General features: G+C 37.2%; 2 protein-coding genes across 5 annotated transcripts in view; one reads left to right on the top strand and one right to left on the bottom strand.

Moving 5' to 3' along the window:
* LOC134338538 (calcium/calmodulin-dependent protein kinase kinase 2-like) overlaps nt 1-19,597 on the bottom strand; it is a 66,642-nt gene that overhangs the window by 17,847 nt on the left and 29,198 nt on the right. For all 4 annotated transcript variants that reach the window (XM_063034432.1, XM_063034435.1, XM_063034434.1 and 1 more), the window contains 9 exons: nt 16,312-16,348; nt 12,606-12,627; nt 7,554-7,642; nt 6,100-6,299; nt 5,379-5,432; nt 5,185-5,258; nt 4,898-4,985; nt 1,952-2,080; nt 1,315-1,415 (listed from right to left, as the gene is read on the bottom strand). In XM_063034432.1, the coding sequence (XP_062890502.1) occupies nt 1,315-1,415; nt 1,952-2,080; nt 4,898-4,985; nt 5,185-5,258; nt 5,379-5,432; nt 6,100-6,299; nt 7,554-7,642; nt 12,606-12,627; nt 16,312-16,348 (794 nt within the window). The remainder of the gene's footprint in view (nt 1-1,314; nt 1,416-1,951; nt 2,081-4,897; nt 4,986-5,184; nt 5,259-5,378; nt 5,433-6,099; nt 6,300-7,553; nt 7,643-12,605; nt 12,628-16,311; nt 16,349-19,597) is intronic.
* Nucleotides 1-19,597, top strand: part of p2rx4a (purinergic receptor P2X, ligand-gated ion channel, 4a) — an 88,897-nt gene that overhangs the window by 65,733 nt on the left and 3,567 nt on the right. The window lies entirely within an intron of this gene.

The following is a 19,597-nucleotide window of genomic DNA, read 5'->3' as shown; positions in this document are numbered from 1 at the left end:
CAGAATGATTCAATTAACTAATCCTTACACATTTCCTAAACACCAGTGAGAATGTCTTTATTTATGTCATATCGAGAAGTGCGTGGGAATGTCTAATTACAATAAAATATTCAGACCCGTGACATATATCTGATGCTATGGTCTCACAACTCCTCATATTCCAAATGTTGTTAGGAATACTTTTACACTGGAGAGGATAACGGAGAGGTAATAAAAGCCCTTTCACTAAGAAACCACAGCAATTCATCTGTATGTGGAAGCAACTGGTTTGGCAACTTCCAATCTACCTGATGTAAACTTTTAAAACTTTAGACATCTACACCAATGTTAAGGAGTATTACAGTTTTAAGTAGAAGAAACAAATCAGAAACCTACATGCAAATAGTTAAAATTAAATAGTACCAGTAAGAAACCTCTCATGCATCTGAAGTTCAGCTAGGCAAAGTTGAGAAAAGATGCAGGCTGAAGCACTGAGGTAGATATCAGTCATGCTGCTGGCTATATTGTGTTTTTACGCTGTTACCAGACAACAGGTGAATGAGAAATCCGTTTTATCAATATAACATCTGAAACACTTTGCTTTGTAACAATGCTGATAGAAACCATGGTAAAAACCAGTGATGGCAAAATGGGAACTGACGTACTGAAATACTTTTTTTAAAAAAACAGCCATGAACTAATATTTAGCTGCATATTTATTTTAATAAGGGCTTAAGAAATAAAAGTAGGAATTGGTCACTTGTGACTCTTTTTCGATTCAGTATTATAGCTATCTCTACTTTTCTAGCACTAACCTAACATCTCTTAATTCTTTTAACATTTAGAAACCTTTCCATCTATGTCATGCATGTACTTGATGGCTAAATTGCCACGGCCCTTTTGGTAGAGCATTCCAAATATTCATAACTGTCAAGGAGAAAGAAATCCCATCTCACTGCCTGAATGGCTGAAACTTTTAGTTTCAAGCTGTGGCTCCTGGACTGAGGCCCCCCAGCCAGGGGTAACATGATTCCTGTAACTACCCTGTCAAATTTCAAAATCCTCCCTCTTACAAGGTACTAACATTTATATATCCAATAAATATGGTTCATGATGCTTTTAAATAAAATTGCTTCCATCAAGATTTACACATATTTTGGTGGAGAAAATCAAAGTTTTCAATTGCTTAAATAGTATTGCAGAATAAAGGAAAATTCACAAATCTTCAGACAAAAAAAACCCAATGCTTTTGAAGATATTAAGCAATGCAGTTAAGTGATTGGATCTTATTTCTAATCACATAAAAACAAAGAATAAATGTATCTGTTTACTTACACAAGAATGCTTCCTGATGCAGGCAAAGATCTTTCCTCTCTCCTATTCCCCTCAAAAGGGTTTCCAAAGGAGCGTTTACGTAACATTGTTTTAACAAGAATCTAGTGAAAAAGCATAAATTTTGTACTGTTCTACATCTGAAAGCATGTGATTAAATATGTTCTTTTTATACATCTTGGGCGCCTGACTTACATAAAAAGTAATCTGGTTCTGTTTATATGTTTACATTTAAACACTACTAACAACAAAGAAAAATAGTGTTGGAAAAATAGTGCTTTGTAACTTTGACTTTTGGAATTGAAGTTAATTCTGAAATAGTTGTCGGTGGAGCAAAGATCTGCATGTGACAACAAACTTTATTACCATATTTTTAATCACTGGAAATGGTACACTACAATGAAGAGTATGAAGAGTATCTATTAGTACATACCAGGATGTGCCCAACATTATTAGGGACATCTGAGGCTCAAGTGATAGAAGATTTACATAATTTAAGTTGTTTCTATGACCTGCTGAAGACTAGGCAAATAGATACAATCATCATATGGTGAATAAGGTCCAGGTATCATCAGCATGGACCATACTTACAGGACATGCAGTGACTTATTTGTGACTCTGAATTAACATTATTGCTTACCACTGTTGCTAGGCTTGGAATATGTTTTACAGAATTCTCAACCTCCTCTTCAGTTACTTCAACAAGCGTACAATTCTCATCCTCTGTAGGAAGTGTTTCAGCACCATATCTCGTCACCCATGGATGCAACTATAAGTTAAAGAAAATAACCACAAAAGTAGGTTCCTCAGCATACTGCTGGATATTCACCTTAATGTTATAGTAATAATTGACCACATTTTTAATCAGACAAAAATATACAATTGTTAATAGTTTTACATTTACAACTATAAAAACTTTATTCTGACCATATTATGAGAACTATTGTCATAACACGATGATTCCATTACCTTTTCAGCAAAGCTGTGGGCTGGATGTAGTGTTTTCCTGCTGGTAAACTTATCTACTTCACATCCCATGAATGGCAACTCCCCACATCCTACCACCAATCCTCTTTCTTCCACATACCCTATTTCTCCAAACCACAGTGGGACAAAGGCAATAAAGTCCATACTACCCTCATTTCCCAAACTTGCCTTCACTACTAAAGATAGACATCACTTCCCAAATGGTTCTGGAGCCAAATGGGAGGGCCCTGAGTGAAAGGCCATGAATTGCATTATGGATTAATGTGCAAAGGCCAGGATAAGACCATCACCACTCTTTGGAGTTGTTAATAGTACGGAAAGCCCCATTTTTAGTTTTGTTAACTATCAAGATTCTTCATTACTGGAGAGCCATCCGCAGTACCACCGATGCGGCAGAGAGGACCTCAAGATGGCTGTGGCTCAAAAGAGGGGAGCCATGGAGTCATAAGTAGCTAGCCATCTGGACACAAGCTAGGGTCTGATCAGCCCCGGCTGGGTCACCTGGAGGAGGGTGTGTGATGTTGAAAGACCTGAAACACCCAATGATTCCAGGAACATCACTGAAGATGTGTCCAGAAGCATCAACAGATGTATGTACACAGCTTACACCCTGAGTTAATCAGTGACAACCAGGAAAGACTGGGTGACAACCGCGAAAAGAGTGGTGACGACTGGAGAGTCAGTGACAGCCCGGAGAGACGGCAACCAGGGCAGAACGGGCTTGCAACCCAATCTGTGTCCTCTAAGAGGAGGACCCCCACAAAAGCTACAAAGAATCTAAGGAAAAGATACCCCCAGGGGTGCCCGAGAGGGGAGGAGGATGAGCATCCCAGTCAGATGAACACAACGACATCAGACCCAGGCAATGAACAAACGATGATGAGGAAGCAGTGTGCATGTGGCAAAATCTGCAAGAACGATCATGGCTTGAAGATCCACCAAGCGAGGATGAAGTGTTTGGCAGGAGCAGGAGCCGCACAACGTGCAGGTGTCCAACCTGGTGAGACGAAGGAGGGGCCAGGCCCGGAGTCACCCCATAGTGCCCGGAACCTCCAAGTGTTGCAAACTAATCCCTCTAACAAGAAGTCTAACAGGAGGCGGATCAAATGGCCTGCAGCTAACATGACTTCACTGTGGAAGCAGTTCAATGAAGATGTTAACCAAATTCTGGAGGCAACAGCGAAGGGAGGGGTTGATAGGAAGCTGCAAGCCATGACAACAATTATTGTCAGTATCGATGGAGAGCGAGGTGTCTCCCAGTGGAGGTTGGTTGTAGGGGATTCATAGCCCGTTCTTTAGTTAGAGCCTTCAGCATTTTGGGCATCGAGGGAGAGAGGAAGAGGAGAGCCATCCGCAGTACTACCGATGCGGCGGAGAGGGCCTCAAGATGGCTGTGGCTCAAAAGAGGGGAGCCATGGAGTCATAAGTAGCTAGCCATCTGGACACAAGCTGGGGGCTGATCAGCCCCGGCTGGGTCACCTGGAGGAGGTTGTATGATGTTGAAAGACCCGAAACACCCGATGATTCCAGGAACATCACTGAAGATGTGTCCAGAAGCATCAACAGATGTATGTAAACAACATCTCATTTAAATGAGTGGGTTTATGTTACATCTGGTTCAGAATACAAGTGTAAATTCTCCATAGTATGGAGAATATTAAAGAACAGCACAGGAGATGGAAAATGACCAGCTGACCTTGGCGAGATAGTTTGAGACATGGGGATTTATGCAGGAATCCTAAAACTTAATGGCAACTCTGCTGTGAAGTATCAGTAACTCATGCACAAATTCTGGAAAAATCTTACAAAATCCAGGCCAAGTTAATATATTCAGTGGCTACTTTATTAGGTACACATGTACACCTACTCAATAATGCAGATATCTAATTAGCCAATCACATACAGCAACTCAAATGTATAAAAGCATGCAGACATGTTCAAAAGATTCTGTTGCTGTTCAACTGATCTAAGTGACTTTGAATGTGGAATGATTGTTGGTGCCAGATGGGACAGTTTGAGTATCTCAGAAACTGTTGATCTTCTGAGGTTTTCTCACATAGCAGTCTCTAGAGTTTACAGAGAATGGTGTGAAAAACAAAAAAAAAAAATCCAGTGAGTGGCAGTTTGGTGGACGAAAATGCCTTGTTAATGACAGGTCAGAAGAGAATGGTGGAACTGGTTTAAACTGACAGGAAGGCAATAGTAACTCAAATAACCATGAGTTACATCAGTAGTGTGCAGAAGAACAACAACTTATAATAACCTTGAAGTAGATCGGCTACAGAAGGTGACAACTACACTGTATTCTACTGCTGTACCTAATAAAGTGTATCGCCAGCTGAAATTACAAGCTGGCAATCATATGCTTTTATTCATTTTATATTGCCCCTCATTGACTGTGGACATACTGTGAAATGGTTGTCTCCTTAATGATATGGGTATCCTCCTCAAAATTATTTTTTTGTGTACTGAACTACAGACTAACCAGAAGTGTAACAACTTATTTCAATTTACTCATATGTTTATAAAAATATTGATAAAGCATATATCAGCAAAGAAATCTCCAAATAATTGCAGGAGCAATGTTTCCCTTTGTTACCTTGATTTGTGAAACTGTAATTCTGGTTTCTGGGTTTTTATCTAACATTTTAAAAATAAGATCCTTCACCTCTTCAGAGAGTTCTGACCTAGTTTGCAAAATGGAAAAAAAAGACATTTAAGTATTTTCCACCAAGAGTAGCAACATTTCCCATATTAAATTATCACACACTTCAACTCACAGAAGTTTGCAAATCTAAGTCACTGAATAAGAATTTTAAAAAATGATAAAGCTAGAAACAGCAAAATTCAGAAAAGTTAGAAAAAATATTAATCATTAATACTTACTGCTCAGGAAATTCCACCAGATGGTTCTTAATTTTGTTATGCAGACTTAATATATGATCATCCATAAAGGGACACTAGCATAAAAACAGAGCTTTATCAGTTTCATATCCATTTTCTTACAGCTTGGCTGTAGTTATTGAAGTGTTAAATTAAAGAGCTTTATTGAAACTGCTGTGTTAATTACTTTTACTTACTTGCCCCACAACAAAGCAGTATAATGTGACACCCATCGCCCAGACATCCAAAGCCTAATCAGAGAAATCACAATCAGAATCAAAATTAAAACACACAGCAACATGTTACATATCTGAAGCTGAAGTCTTCAGAAAATATATTGAAAAAACACTCCATGTAAATAAACATAATAATTGAATATACATTCAAGTTAAGAATTTAAGAAAGCCCCAAGGCTGATTTTCCCAATATTAAAATTTCCAGGGGAATGAACTGATGGTATGTAGAAGTTCCTTTATTAGTGTTTTTTTTCACTTTTGCAATAAATTTAGTTATTTTTTCCATGACCATTAGACTTTTTCCACTAAATTAAGTGTACAAAATACAAATTTTATAGCTTTATTAAATAGTAACTGGCATAACTATTTCTTTTTGATCCAGAATGATTACACATAGTTGTAAGTTTGCTTTAAAAGTAATTCCTCATTATAAAAGTAACCACTGCTAAGGGAAGGGGCTTCCCATTTAAAGGGATGGGTTACAAATTGCTACTAGCATCTGAAACAAAACAGATAGGCAAAATGATCAAACTATAGCTGACACAATTGTCAGGATTAAAATTCAGTTCTAATGTAAAATAAGTGGGAAATAGCACAAATGTAAGAATCTCAGCTAAATGCATTTTAAAGGCTAATTAAGTTTTTTTTTTGCAGAAAATGAAAATTTTCCTTTTGTTTTTACCTTGCCATGAAAATTCCTTCTGGATTCTAAAATAGTCTCTGGGGCCATAAATGCAGGAGTGCCCACGCTGCTGGTTAGAAGAGCATCAGTTCCTTCAAACTGATTGCTAACCCCAAAATCAGCAATTTTGATACGTCCATCTTCTCCAACCAAAAGATTGGAAGGCTTAATGTCACGATGAATGATCTTTTGATAGTGCACTGCACACAGAAAACATTTTGTTAAATTTATATTATTACTTTCATTGTTAAACTCTGCAGCACTACGTCTTAGGGCAGGAGGACCAGAGTAATGCTTTATATCTCAAACTAATTTCCCTACTACAAATAAAAGCAATTACCTACACATATCTGATAATTAAACATCAAGCTCAGAGCAAAATCGTGTCAAATTTAGCAAGTAACTGAAGCCATATTTCAAGTGCAAATTGAAGAAAGCTGTTATTAGAACATTCAGGTCAAATAACATTTATCAAGAGAAAAACAGGTCAGTGACCCTTTAGAGGGATATACAGGTTTTGAGGGGGGGGGGAGAGGGAGGGGAGAGAGGGTTTGACAGAATAGTCACACAATCTACTCTTGATTATCTCATTCACTATCTCATTGCCACTCTGACTGTCTCTTCAGTTCTGCATTTCAACTCTAACATGCAGCTATGACTTTGAACTTCCAATTGCCCACTGCTGTCTGACTTCTAATTTGTCTTCCTACACTGCACCAATAAAATTCAAGCTTAATGGGACAATTTTTCAACCAATTGGACACATTTCAGCTTTCTGGACGCAGTAGTGAGCTCATAATTTCAGGAAATCTACACTTCTTGATTATTCATTTCACATTTAAAAACAGCCATAATTTTAATTTTCTGGTGATTTCAGATAACCTGGCTATTTTGCCTAATTTCACTTCCTCCAATGTTTCTTTTGTTATTCAGCAATTCCCCCTTTCATCCCGCACGACCAATGTATTATCCATTTAATTTTCTTGCCTTTTGCTTTATCTCAACCTTCTTTTCATTTCTCTCCTTTACCCTCACTTTCTGCTTCATAAAACGACTTATCTCCATCCCCATTTCTTGATAAGAGGTCCTTGAACTACAATGTTAATTCAGTTCAAACTATCTTTCTCAGAACTGTTGAATGTTTTGTTTATGGATTATTATTAAAGGGTCATTTGGATTGCTTCCAATAATTTTCTACTTCTGAGTTCCAAATTCAGACATGCATAATGGAATGAATTAGAGAGAGCGTTAGTCTGAACCACTCTCATACTTAGACCACTTCCCTACTGACAGCATAGCTCAGGAAAAAGTTCAGCAGTTTACTTCCTAGAGAGTGCACATGATGCAGTGAAACAGAGGAATTAAAAAAAAGTGAACAGTATGTCAGCCAGACATTACATTTCTTTCCCTCTCTCTACTCAGAAGCACACAAAAGGAATAGATCATGCACTTACAAAATTCAATTCCCATGGTCAAATCTTGGAAGTAGAATCGTGCTTGTTCTTCTGTCAAGGGTTTATCAGTTGGAATTTCCATCACAGGGCTGAAACAATATATAATCAATTGGAAACAAACAGGTAAAGCTGAAGTCCCAACATAAACAATATTTATCTGAGCTGTAGGGTGAATGAAGGTCTAATACAGTTTTAATTTTTGCAGGTCCTTAAGAGAGGTTAGAAAGGTCACTTGTTCAGATTGAGAGAATCATTAGCAGAGTTATTAATCACCAATGTCATTTCCAGACTCTGCACAATAGTTAAAGTGCCAAACTGATCCAAGATTTCGATGCATGGTGTGAACAAAATCTTTTGACACAACAGTAATTTATACTTCCTTTCCATGGTCACCACTTTAAATTTATGACCACTCTTAAGCCAACTGACTATAAAAAAAACAAACTGAGCTTTTGCTTGATAACAATTAAAATGATGCCCTTAGTGGAGTTGTAGAAATGAACAAAGAACACAATATTGTAAATACACTGTCAATATGAAAGGGAAAATATCAACGGGAAAACAAACTGGTTTGTAGATTAGAGGAATATAAATAATAGTGAATTACAGGAAAAATTACCATCATATAAAAGCAGGGCTTTTCAAATAAAATAACATTAATTATTTTCCTAAACTTTCTCTGAAGTGAGGCCACAATTTGTATGTTTTTTTTTCCCAGACTGGGAGAATTCCATCCAGAAACATTATAATGTGCTTTCTTTTTACACACAATTTGCAGTGCATCAAACACATTAAGTAATCATTTAATTTTTAAGAATAGCATTTTAAACTTACCAAAATAAAACATGGGTGCAATAAAGCAGAGTGGATGGGCAAAAGCAAACTGGCAAAATTAGGCTAAGAGCGTGGTCAGCTGAGAAGCTCTAAGAGATATTTAAACAACATCTTTCACAAGGCATTTGCTAAGATATCACAATGAAAAATTACTGTAGCAAATAAAAGCTAAAGTTCTCACTTTTGTCGTTACAATTTATCAACCATTCCTTCAGCATCCTCAATTCATTTATGAAAGTGGTAAAATCTTGAGGACCCAGAAAAGATTCCTGAGCCATATCATTTATTACATCTCATCAACAAAAAAAGAGGTTCATTTATGTTTACTTTTTGTTGGCTAATTAATCTTCAATCCAGATCAACATACTACAACCTCCAATCATGGCATAAACATTCAGTGTAACATCTTAGCAAATACCTTCTAGCATCTATTCTTAATCACAAAAATACTCTTAAATGTAAGGAGGTTATAATAATTTAGTGAATGGACAAAAGTTGTGGCAAATGAACGAAAATGTGAACTCATTTATTTTGGGTCTAAATTTAGGGAAACTAATGGCAAAAGACTTGCAGAGCTCTGAGATGCAGAGGGTTCTGGATGACCTACTGCATGACTCAAAGGCAGATAGCAGGTATAGTAAACAATCAGGAAAACTAATAAAAGGTTATTATGTATCAACAGTAGGATTGAGTACAAAAGTAGTGAGGTAACACTCTAGCATTTACAGCATTAATGAGAGCAGTGTATATGGTAATGACCTCAATTTAAGGATAGATGCAACATTATAATATTAGAAATAGTTCAGAGAAAGTTTATTAGATTAATACATTAGATTTAAAAAAGTTTAACTTTATGGAGGAAAGGGTTAGAAGAGTAGGGAGACATGACTGAGTGGTTTTGTTAGGGTAGATAAGGAGAGGACAGCTTTCCTTGTGTCCAATTCTAGATCTAGAGGTCACTATTTTTTAAAAAAAGGGTGGGGTTATCATGCAAGAGATTAAAAAGTGAAAATGTGTCTTCATATACAAAAATAGAGTATTTTAATACTTGTTAGGAAGAGATAGATAAATGATAAAGGAGGTAGGTGGCACCTTCCCCGTTCTTTTTCATCCTGAAAAGGGTCTCAGCCCGAAACACTGTTTATTCATTCCCATAGATGCTGCTTGACCTGCAGAGCTCCTCCTGCATTTTGTGGGAATTGCAAAGGTGTAGGTGTTGTGCTTTGTAACTTAAAATCATCACTAAATTAATTTAAAAGAAGATATGGAGTCTGAAAATGCAGATCTTCTTCGAATTCACTTTAAGCAAGGTATGAACATATCATGAGGTAGTTTGTTGATATATGCAATTAATGTATTTTTACATATAACCCGTAATTATTTAAACATAAGAAAATGCTTAATCAAATATATGTACAAGATTACTCAAACATTATTGAAATATTAAATACACAACACTCCTCCCTGCTTAGCTATAAACTCCAACTCAATATAGAATGCATCTGAACTATATACACAGTATATATTATAATGCAACTACTATATACAGACATCACAGCATAGTAAATTTTAAATTGTCCCATTCAGGCTTAAAGATTTAATCACAGTGGAGGATTTCATAATCTTGTGGGATATAATCTTTCTTGACAAACGATATCACTGCTTGGTAGGTAAGACGTGGCTGTAAAATAATCTCAGGTTCTGGGGCCTCTTCCATGCTAGTTGTAGGAGTTGACTCTGACACTGCAGGAAGTGGTTCTGGTAGTGATAGTCACCTTTCTTTTTTATTTTTCTTCTTCTAGTTTGTGCATCTAGGTCACGGGAAGGTGCATTTCGATCACTGGAGTATTCTCTTCTTAATCCTGCTATTGCTCCCTTTCTGGTCTTCTTGGTTTCCTCATCTACAACATCTTCTGATGAGTGCTCGGTTTTCATCTATCCATTGCCTCCTTTCGTTTTGGCCTTCCATTCATCCAGCTAGGCTTTGGTCTTTACATCTACTTTTACAAGCAGCTTTCTGTTTCCTACTTGAAGTTCATGCACTAACATTAATGCACACAGAGTAGAGTCTGGTTCTTTATACTCACAAAATCCAAATGCTTGCAACTTTCCTGAAGCCCCTTGAACTCACTTCCATTTTAAAACCAGGCTATTTTCAAACATATTAACATATCAGAAGCTTTCTCGGATATATTGCCTACAAAAACTGCTGTAGTTGGACCACTGCTTTTGTCACTTCCACGCGTCTTCTGAGCAGCATGGCCCTTCCTTGGTCCAATATGCTTTCCAACCAGAGGCACAGAGGATGGCACCAATACCCGGTTGTCCTCTGTTGGGCAACAGTTCATAGTGTTCAGCATGGAGACAGTTGTGGCATCCTCCAACAACTTCCTCAATTTGCTTTCATATGGCTTCATTGCAGAGGATGTGGCATGCAAATGGTGGATGCATCTCCAATCAAGTTATAGTTGTCTTAGCCAGACACACCCCCACGAAGCTGGTCCGTCTATTTTTATCACACACACACTCAATCTGGCTTATTGGTTGTTGTATTTCACAGTCACAAATGTCATTCCTACAGGAGTTATCTGTTCTCCAGTATAATTTCTTTGTTGAACACCTGCATACTTCAGTTTAGTAGCTTTGAAATGCCATTCAAACACATCTTATGGAATGACTGAAACAGCTGAATCAGTGTCTAATTCCATTTTAATTAATTTGCCGTTCACTTCTTGTAAGCCATATTAATTTTCACCCTATAAATTTCAAGGCTACACAGTTCTGTGTCACTCTCATCATTATCAGATTTTTCAGTATCATGCAGGTTAGTTTTCTTTTTGAAACTGCAATTTGAGTTTTTAGCTTTTTCTCTTCCTTGAGCAGTCCATTTATTTTTGTCTGCCTAACATGCTCTTTGTATGTGACCTGTTTTGTTGCACTTTCTACAAGTTTCTCCTTTAAATTTGCATTTGTTTGGTGTACGTGAGCTCCTGCCACAATGGTCAATTTATTCAACCAGGCCGGTTTCTGTTTAGACAATGCAATTTTGTTCATGCTCCCTTTTGTTCCTGACTGCAAACCAATTGTATCTGCGGTTTCCATTGCTCATCTGAATGTAAACTGTGCTTCAGAAAGGAGCTGTTTTTGAATGCTTTCTCTTAAGATTCCACAAACTAAAAAATCTCTCAGTATATCATTAAGCCAATTTCCAAACTGACAAGGCTCAGACAATCTCTTCAATTCAGCCACGTTCACTGAAATGGACTCGTCCTTTCTGATTCTGCTCATGAAACCAAAAGCATTCTCCAATCAACAACTGCTTTGGTTCCAAGTGTTCCTGCATCACGTCTACAATAGCAGCAAAGCTATTTTGGTTGGAGCAGTCAAACATTGAAGCAAACTAAATGCCTTTAAATGCAATGCATTTCGCAAAATTGGTACTCATTTGCCATTTCTATTGCTTCAAAATACTGTTCCAATAGTTCAGTATACATGAGCCAATTACTCATAGTGTAATTAAATTCATCGACCTTTCTCTGATGTAGCAGGCCATTAATGCTTTTATTCATGATTATTATCACCCAGTACTCACTTTCTAGGAACCTGTGAATTCCGATTTTTAAGTTTTTTTTAAAAGTAACTTGATCATGTCTTCCCTTCCAAAGAATATGTGGTGTACTGCTTTTTTAAACAACCAACTGTCGCACATGCTAGACTACGTCTTTTACTCGACATTCCTCTGGATTTTGCTGCTCTTGAACTGTCTCTGGTTCGCTTTAAAAATACCTTGTTGCCACTGATATGTTTTGAAATTTCAAAACATTAAATTAATTCAAAGGACAATACGGAGTCTAAAAACATGGGTCTTCTTTGGGTTTACTTAAAGCCAGGCATGCACATATCATGTGGTAGCATGATGATAATCACAATTTTACATATAACTAATTATTTAAATATACAAGAATGCTTAATCAAATATGTATAAAATTGTTCAAATATTATTGAAATATTAAATACAAAATAATTGGGAATTGTGGCGAAAGACAGACGAACATGTGTTTGAAATCATAACCAGATATGTCGTGATCTTATAATCGTGAAGAAGATTAAGGGAGCAGAGAACTTCATTGCTCTAATCCTGTGCCTAATTCTTATGTTTATATGTACGTAAATAGCACAAATAGAAAGCAGAATGTCAACAGTAAGATAGATACTTACCCTTGTTTCACTAATTCAAAAACTGAAAAAGAAATACAAATAATATATCAGCTTACATTTTATTTGCCGAGTCACACAGAAATGCACTTTCATTGCTGTTTATCTTGGTATCTTAATTCTATATGATTTACATCAACTGTATATTTGTCAATTCTGTTTTCACTGTTTGTTTATAAACATATTTCCAAAAGAAAGTGTGAACCTCTTCCGGTGTTAGAAACAGACGTGCATTTTAAGCATATCTGCTGCACTTTAAACATTTAATTATTGTGGTAGGATGCTAGTCTAAACATTATTACTTTTTTGATTTTTGAAAGCTGGTGCGTACTTCAAGAAGAAAACTTCCACCTATATCAGGATGACCCAGAAACTGCACAAACATAAATGGGGTAGTTATCAGTATTTACCCAATGTCTGATTCCCTCTCCTTCCACTTACTGCCCAAGACAGATGCATTTTGCCTGCCATAACTTTTAAGTTTCCTTTATTATGGTTCACTTTCTCCTCCCGCGTTTTTCATACTTTATTCATTTCTATTAATCACTATGTTAGGGTTATTAATACAAATTTTATACATCCCAACTAAGAGGAATGGTTTTTCTCTGAAACATTCTGCAAAGTATTACAAATTTCCCTGCAACTTTTTTTTAAAGCTTCATGCAATTTAGTAATTCCAATTGTACACCTTACTTAAAATGCAAGATAATGAACAAGAGCAATAGTATGGTCTCTCAAGCCAGCTTTGCCATTCAACAAGATCATGGCTGATCCTGTGCCATAAATCTACTTCCATATCTTCTTACATATTTATTTAAAGCTCAGAAATATCTATTAACAAATTTAGAGGATTAAATTTAATATTATAATTTAGAATACTACACATTTAATATTCAGCTTTGGTACTCACAAAAGTGATCTCCTCCATAGATAGAAAACCAAACTCAAATGGGTAACATCATTTCAAATCATTTCTCTTCAGTCCAAAGGACCACCCTGAGATTCTAGTTGTCTCTCACTTTAATTTTGCATTCACCCCCCCACTCTGAACTCCGTCTTGGGCCTCCTAAACTGTTCCAACAATAAATGAACAGCACATAAGTGCCATTACGAAGAAGGCACAACACCACCTCCATTTTCTTAGAAGTTTGCGTAGATTATTCTTTAGATCTGTAGTGGAGGGTAAACTGACAGGCTGCATCGCACATAGGTAAGGAAACATTAATGCCCTCGAACAGAAAATCATACAAAAAGTAGTGGATATGGGCCAGTCCTTCACGGGTAAAGCCCTCCCCAACACTGAGCACACCTATAGGAAGCCCTGTCGCAGGAAAGCACCATTCATCATCGGGACCCCCCCCTCCCCCACCACCCAGGACATGCTCTGTTCTCGCTTCTGCCATCAGGAAGATGACACAGGAGCCTTGGAATTCACACCACCAGGTTCAGGAACAGTTATTACCCCTTAACCACCAAGCTCTTGAACCAAAGGGAATTTAATCTAACTTCATTAGAGATTACTTCACTCAACTTCACTTGCCCTATTATTAAAATGTTCCCACAACCTATGGAGTCACTTTCAAGGACTTTTCAGCTCAGTTCTCAATATTTATTGCTTGTTTATCTATTATTATTATTTTTTCTTTTTTTATTTGCACAGTTTGTTGTCTTTTGCACACTGGTTGAAGGCCCACGTTGGTGCAGTTTTTCACTGATTGTATTATGGTTATTATTCTATCATGGATTTATTGAGTATGCCCGCAAGAAGATGAATCTCAAGGTTGTTGATGGTGACATACTGTATGTGTACTTTGATAATAAATTTACTTTGAACTTTGAGATTCAGCATGTCACTAAACACTTTGACAAACCTATAGATGCACAGTGGAGAGTATCCTGACCGATTGCATCACAGTCTTGTATGGAAACACCAAGGCCCAGGAATAGAAAGGGCTACACAAAGTGGTAGACACAACCATGTCCATCATAGCATTGATGCCCCCCTCCCCCACCAATGACTGCATTTACATGGAGCTGTGCTACAAGAAAATAGTATTCATCACCAGGCCATATTCTCTTCTCGCTACTACCATTGTGCAGGAGGTCGTAGCCCCACACAACTTGGTTCAGGAACAGTTATTACCCTACAACCATCAGGCTCCTGAACCAGCATGGATAACTTAATTCACTTATACTCTGAAATGATTCAACAAACTACAGACTCACTTTCAGGAACTCTTTACAACTCAGGTTAGAGTCACAGAGTGATGAACACTACAGCACAGAAACAGGCTCTTCGGCTCATCTAGTCCATGTCAAACCATTAATTTGCTTAGTCACATCAACCTGCACCTAGACTATAGCTCTTCATACCCCTCCCATTCATATACCTACCCAAATTTTTCTTACATTTTAAAATCGAACCTGCATTCACAGCTTGCATTGGCAGCTTGTTCCACACTTCTAGCATCTTCTGAGTGAAGAAGTTCCCCCTCATGTTCTTCTTCAACACATCACCTTTTACCCTTTATTCATGATCTCCAGTTGTTGTCTTACCTAACCTCAGTAGAAAAAGCCTGCATGCATTTACCCTATCTATACCACTCATAATTTTGTACACCTCTATGAAATCTCCCCTCAATCTTCTACATTCTCCACAAATCCTGTCAGACTTGCTGAATATTTAAAGGTGTTTCATTTTTCATTTAATAGATCAACTTTGTTGAAATTGGTATAAATTATCTTGGGAGATGGTGATGCCAACATTTACAGACTAAAATTCACATAAGAGATTGCACTCCAGAAATAACTTGCTGAATACAGTATTATAGAAGAGCTTTGTGTAATAAGGTGAAAAATGGGATTGTATCCTTTTATGCCCTGTAATAAAGAAAACTTGATCATAAGATCTCTTTGAAACCTCCTGCCTCTCATCTTAAAATTATGCCTTCTTGTTTTTGATACCTCTACCACTGGATAAAGATTTTGCCTATTTATCTTCTCTGTGCCTCTCACCTACTTCCAATGGCTCAGCCTCCTGCACTTCAGGGAAACAAACCCATCTTAATCAATCCCTCCTCACAAATGAGGTAATCCAATCCAGGCAACATGCAGATGAATCTCCTTCACACTCTCTCCACCATATCATTTCTCTTGTGTGGTGGCCAAAACTGTACACACTTCTTCAAGCGTGGCCTACTAGTTTTGTAAAATTTCAACAAAAGATCCAAACCCCTATATTATAAGCCCAAACCCTTGAAGACAAGCATACCATATGTTTTCTTCACTATTCTCTCCACCTGTGTTGCCATTTTCAAGGAAGAATGAACTTCAGCACCATGGTCTCTCAATTAATCAACATTCTTTAGTACCTTAGCATTTACTGTATTTGCCTCACCCCATGTGACTTTCCAAGTGCATCACCTTACACTTGCTGGGTAGATTAAATTCCAGCTACCAAAGCTCCACACAAGTTTCCCACTGATCTATATCCTCTCCACACCACCACCGATTTTCATGTCATTCACAAACTTACTAATCCAACCTCCTCCCTCCTACAACTGAAATGTTTGAAATGATTCATTATACCATGATGAATATAATTTATAAATTTATGACATTTTTTACTTAGTAATTCTTTTCAGAATGAACTATTTCTAAGCTAGTCTGGAATGCAGATGAACTAACAGAAGGCTTTCATTGGACATACCCATATACAAATGGTCCTCATTGGGATCATCAAGCACCTGTAAAGGAGAGTAATATCATTGAAATATGCCTATACTTTGAACAAGTCAAAACTCAGCATATAGAATACATCATAAAGACACAAAACCATAATTAAAAAATTAAGCTGTGGGTTCACTACAAAATATTTTAGCCAGCACTTATTATCTGCTGTTAGCAAATAAACATTAAGATGGAAGTGGACCTACTTGAACCCTTTGTGCAAAACACTAGTAATATTTACAATAATATCACTTCTATCATCATTCAGAGAATCAGGAGGTTTGGGATCCATGGAAACTTGGCTGTGTGAATTGGCTTGCCCATAGGAGACAGAATGTGGTTGTAGATGGAGCAAATTCTACCTGGAGGTCAGTGACCAATGGTGTTCCTTAGGGATCTGTATTGGGACCCTGGCGCAGAGTATTTTTAATAAGTGATTTGGATGAGAAAGTGGGAAGGTGGATTAGTAAATTTGCAGATGACATGAAGATTAGTGGTGTTGTGGATAGTGTAGAAGGTTGCCGAGGTTTATAAAGGTACATTGGTAGGATGCAGAGGTGCGCTGAGATGTGGCAGATGGAGCTCAAACCAGAGAAGTGTGAGGTGATACATTTTGGAAAGTCAAATTTAAAGGCAGAATACAGGGTTAATGGCAGGATTCTTACCAGTGTGGAGGAACAGAGGGATCATGGGGTTCACATCCTTAGATCCTTCAAAGTTGTTGTGCAAACTGAAAGGTCTGTTAAGAAGGCATATGGTGTATTGGCCTTCATTGGTCAGAGGAATGAGTTCAAGAGTGACAAGGTAACGTTGCAGCTCTATAAAACACTGGTTAGATCACACCTGGAAATATTATGTTTAGTTCTCGTTGCCTCATTATGAGAAGGATATGGAAATCTTAGAAAAAGTGCAGAGGATGCTGCCTGGATTGAAGAGCATGTCTTATGAGAGAGGTTGAATGAGCTAGGGCTTTTCTCTTTGGAGCAACAAAAGATAAAAAAAAGTGGCCTGATAGAGGTGTACAAGTTAATAAGAGGCACAGATCAAGTGGACAGCCAGAAACATTTTCCCCAGGCTGAAAATGCTCATATGAAGGGGCATTATTTTAATGTGATTGGAGGAAAGTAAAGGAGGATGTCAGAGGCAAGTTAATGTTACACAGAGAATGGTGGGTGTTTGGAATGTGCTGCCAGGGGTGGTGGCAGAAGCATTAGGGACATTTAAGAGTCGCCTGGATAGGCACAGGGATGATAGTAAAATGGAGGACTATGTGGGAGGGAAGGGTGATATTGACGTTGGAGTAGGTTAAAAAATCAGTACAGTATAGGCCAAAGGGTTTGGACTGTGCGGTAATGTTCCAAGGTCTATATTCTAAATGATAAGACACTTTGCAACATGAGGTAGTCAATTCTGATAAATCTTATAGTTTTACATATCATCACACTGCATATATTTCTGGGTGTTTAACTGAGAACTGGAAAATATTTCAATTTTGTAGCAAAATTACTTTAATCCAGTATAAGCAATTGAAAATATTTTAGCCAAAGTTGATTAATTTTGCTATATGGCTGGTTTGAAGAAAATACTGTAAGGAGGGCAATCTATCTCCTACATCTTGAATGCACAAATCTCTTCCAACATTCTACAAGATAAAAATAGAATCACCATTAACTTCTTTCATACTAAAATGGAATTCAGCAATAATGAAAATGCCTAAACATGTTGATCATAGGAAAATAGATGTTTAATGAATTATGTACAGTTGAAACTCTATATTAATACTATTTCCCTAGACAGTCAAACCAATGATGTATTCAAATCTGCAAACAATACCGTGACTAAGTTTATAACTGAGCTTACACTAAAGGGATGAGTACTTTCTGATGAGAGGTTATGTTTTTAATCAATTTTTGTACTTTTGTTGTCCAGGTTCAATTCAAGGTTTATCCATCAATAATTATAAATTTACACAAAGTTGGGCTTACACCAGACTAGATGGGAAATTGCATATTAATATATTACTTCATGCATATGTAGCTTACTGTGGAGAAGTGTAAAAGCAGATGGTAAATATCATTTCATCAGGTCTTGGCCTAAAACGTTGACATTTTATTCCTTTCTAAAAGATACTGCCTGACCTGCTGAGTTCCTCCAGCATATTGTGTGTATTACTCTGGATCTCCAGCATCTGCAGAACTCTTTGTGGTCATTTACAGAAAATATTATTCAGTTTTAACCATATGCTCATAAGCAACAGTTGCAAGTATGAAAACTTGTGTGAGTTATTGTGCCTCTGGTTGATTAACACTGCAGCATAACTGTAAGGTGGTACTTTTACCACTTGTTACAGTTCTGCCCTTAGTGTGGTACATGCAATACTGCCTTATTAATGTTTTGAACATTCAGATGGATTTGAAACATCTACATAACCTTACATACACAGTAAATAATCAATGTCAACTTGGGGAATGAGCCAAACAGGACAAACTGCTGGAAGGTGGTGGAAAAGATGTGGACAGAAGGGCCCCAAAGAGAAATTAGTAAGGAAATGATGTAAAACATGTTCATATTTCAATAAGGATCCACTCTAAAATGTAATAACCTGCTCAGAAAAGTCATATTGAGCTACACCTTGGCAATAAGGGCTTTCTTTCACGTCTATGAACGAACCTGGTCCAGATGTGGGAACTTACTTTGTTGGCTTGAAATATTCCAGGTTCTAATAACATGAGCAGTGACAGGGCCTTGAAGGGCACACTGGAGAAGACGCCCAGAAAATAATATGAAAACTTTGACAGCTCTCAGGGATTTTGAATATTTCTGAATGTAATGATACTCCAAAATATTTGAAGACTTAAAAATAAAAGATGCTCTAATTATTAAAATACTTGTAAAAATAAATTTGGTTAAATATATAACTTATTCAATGATAAGTATACAATAGAGTCTTTTAAGAGCCTCTTAGATAGGTACATGGAGCTTAGAAAAATAGAAGGCTATGCAGTAGGGAATTCTAGGCAGTTTCTAGAGTAGGTTACATGGTCGGCACAACATTACGGGCTGAAGGGCCTGTAATTGTGCTGTAGATTTCTATGTACTATGATAAACAATATAAAACAGAACACAATTTAAAACAAAAACTTAATCTTACTTTCACTCCGCCCCATATTAATGGGCCTTGGACACTAATACTTTTTTTTTGCAAATTGCCTCACATGCATGCTGAATTATGAACTATTCCCTCCTCCAATATTTTCTCATGCGTC

Source organism: Mobula hypostoma, chromosome 27 (genome assembly GCF_963921235.1).
Source record: "Mobula hypostoma chromosome 27, sMobHyp1.1, whole genome shotgun sequence".
Taxonomy (NCBI): Eukaryota; Metazoa; Chordata; class Chondrichthyes; order Myliobatiformes; family Myliobatidae; genus Mobula; species Mobula hypostoma.
Note: the sequence above shows the minus strand (reverse complement) of the source record. Positions and strands in the feature narration are given on the sequence as shown.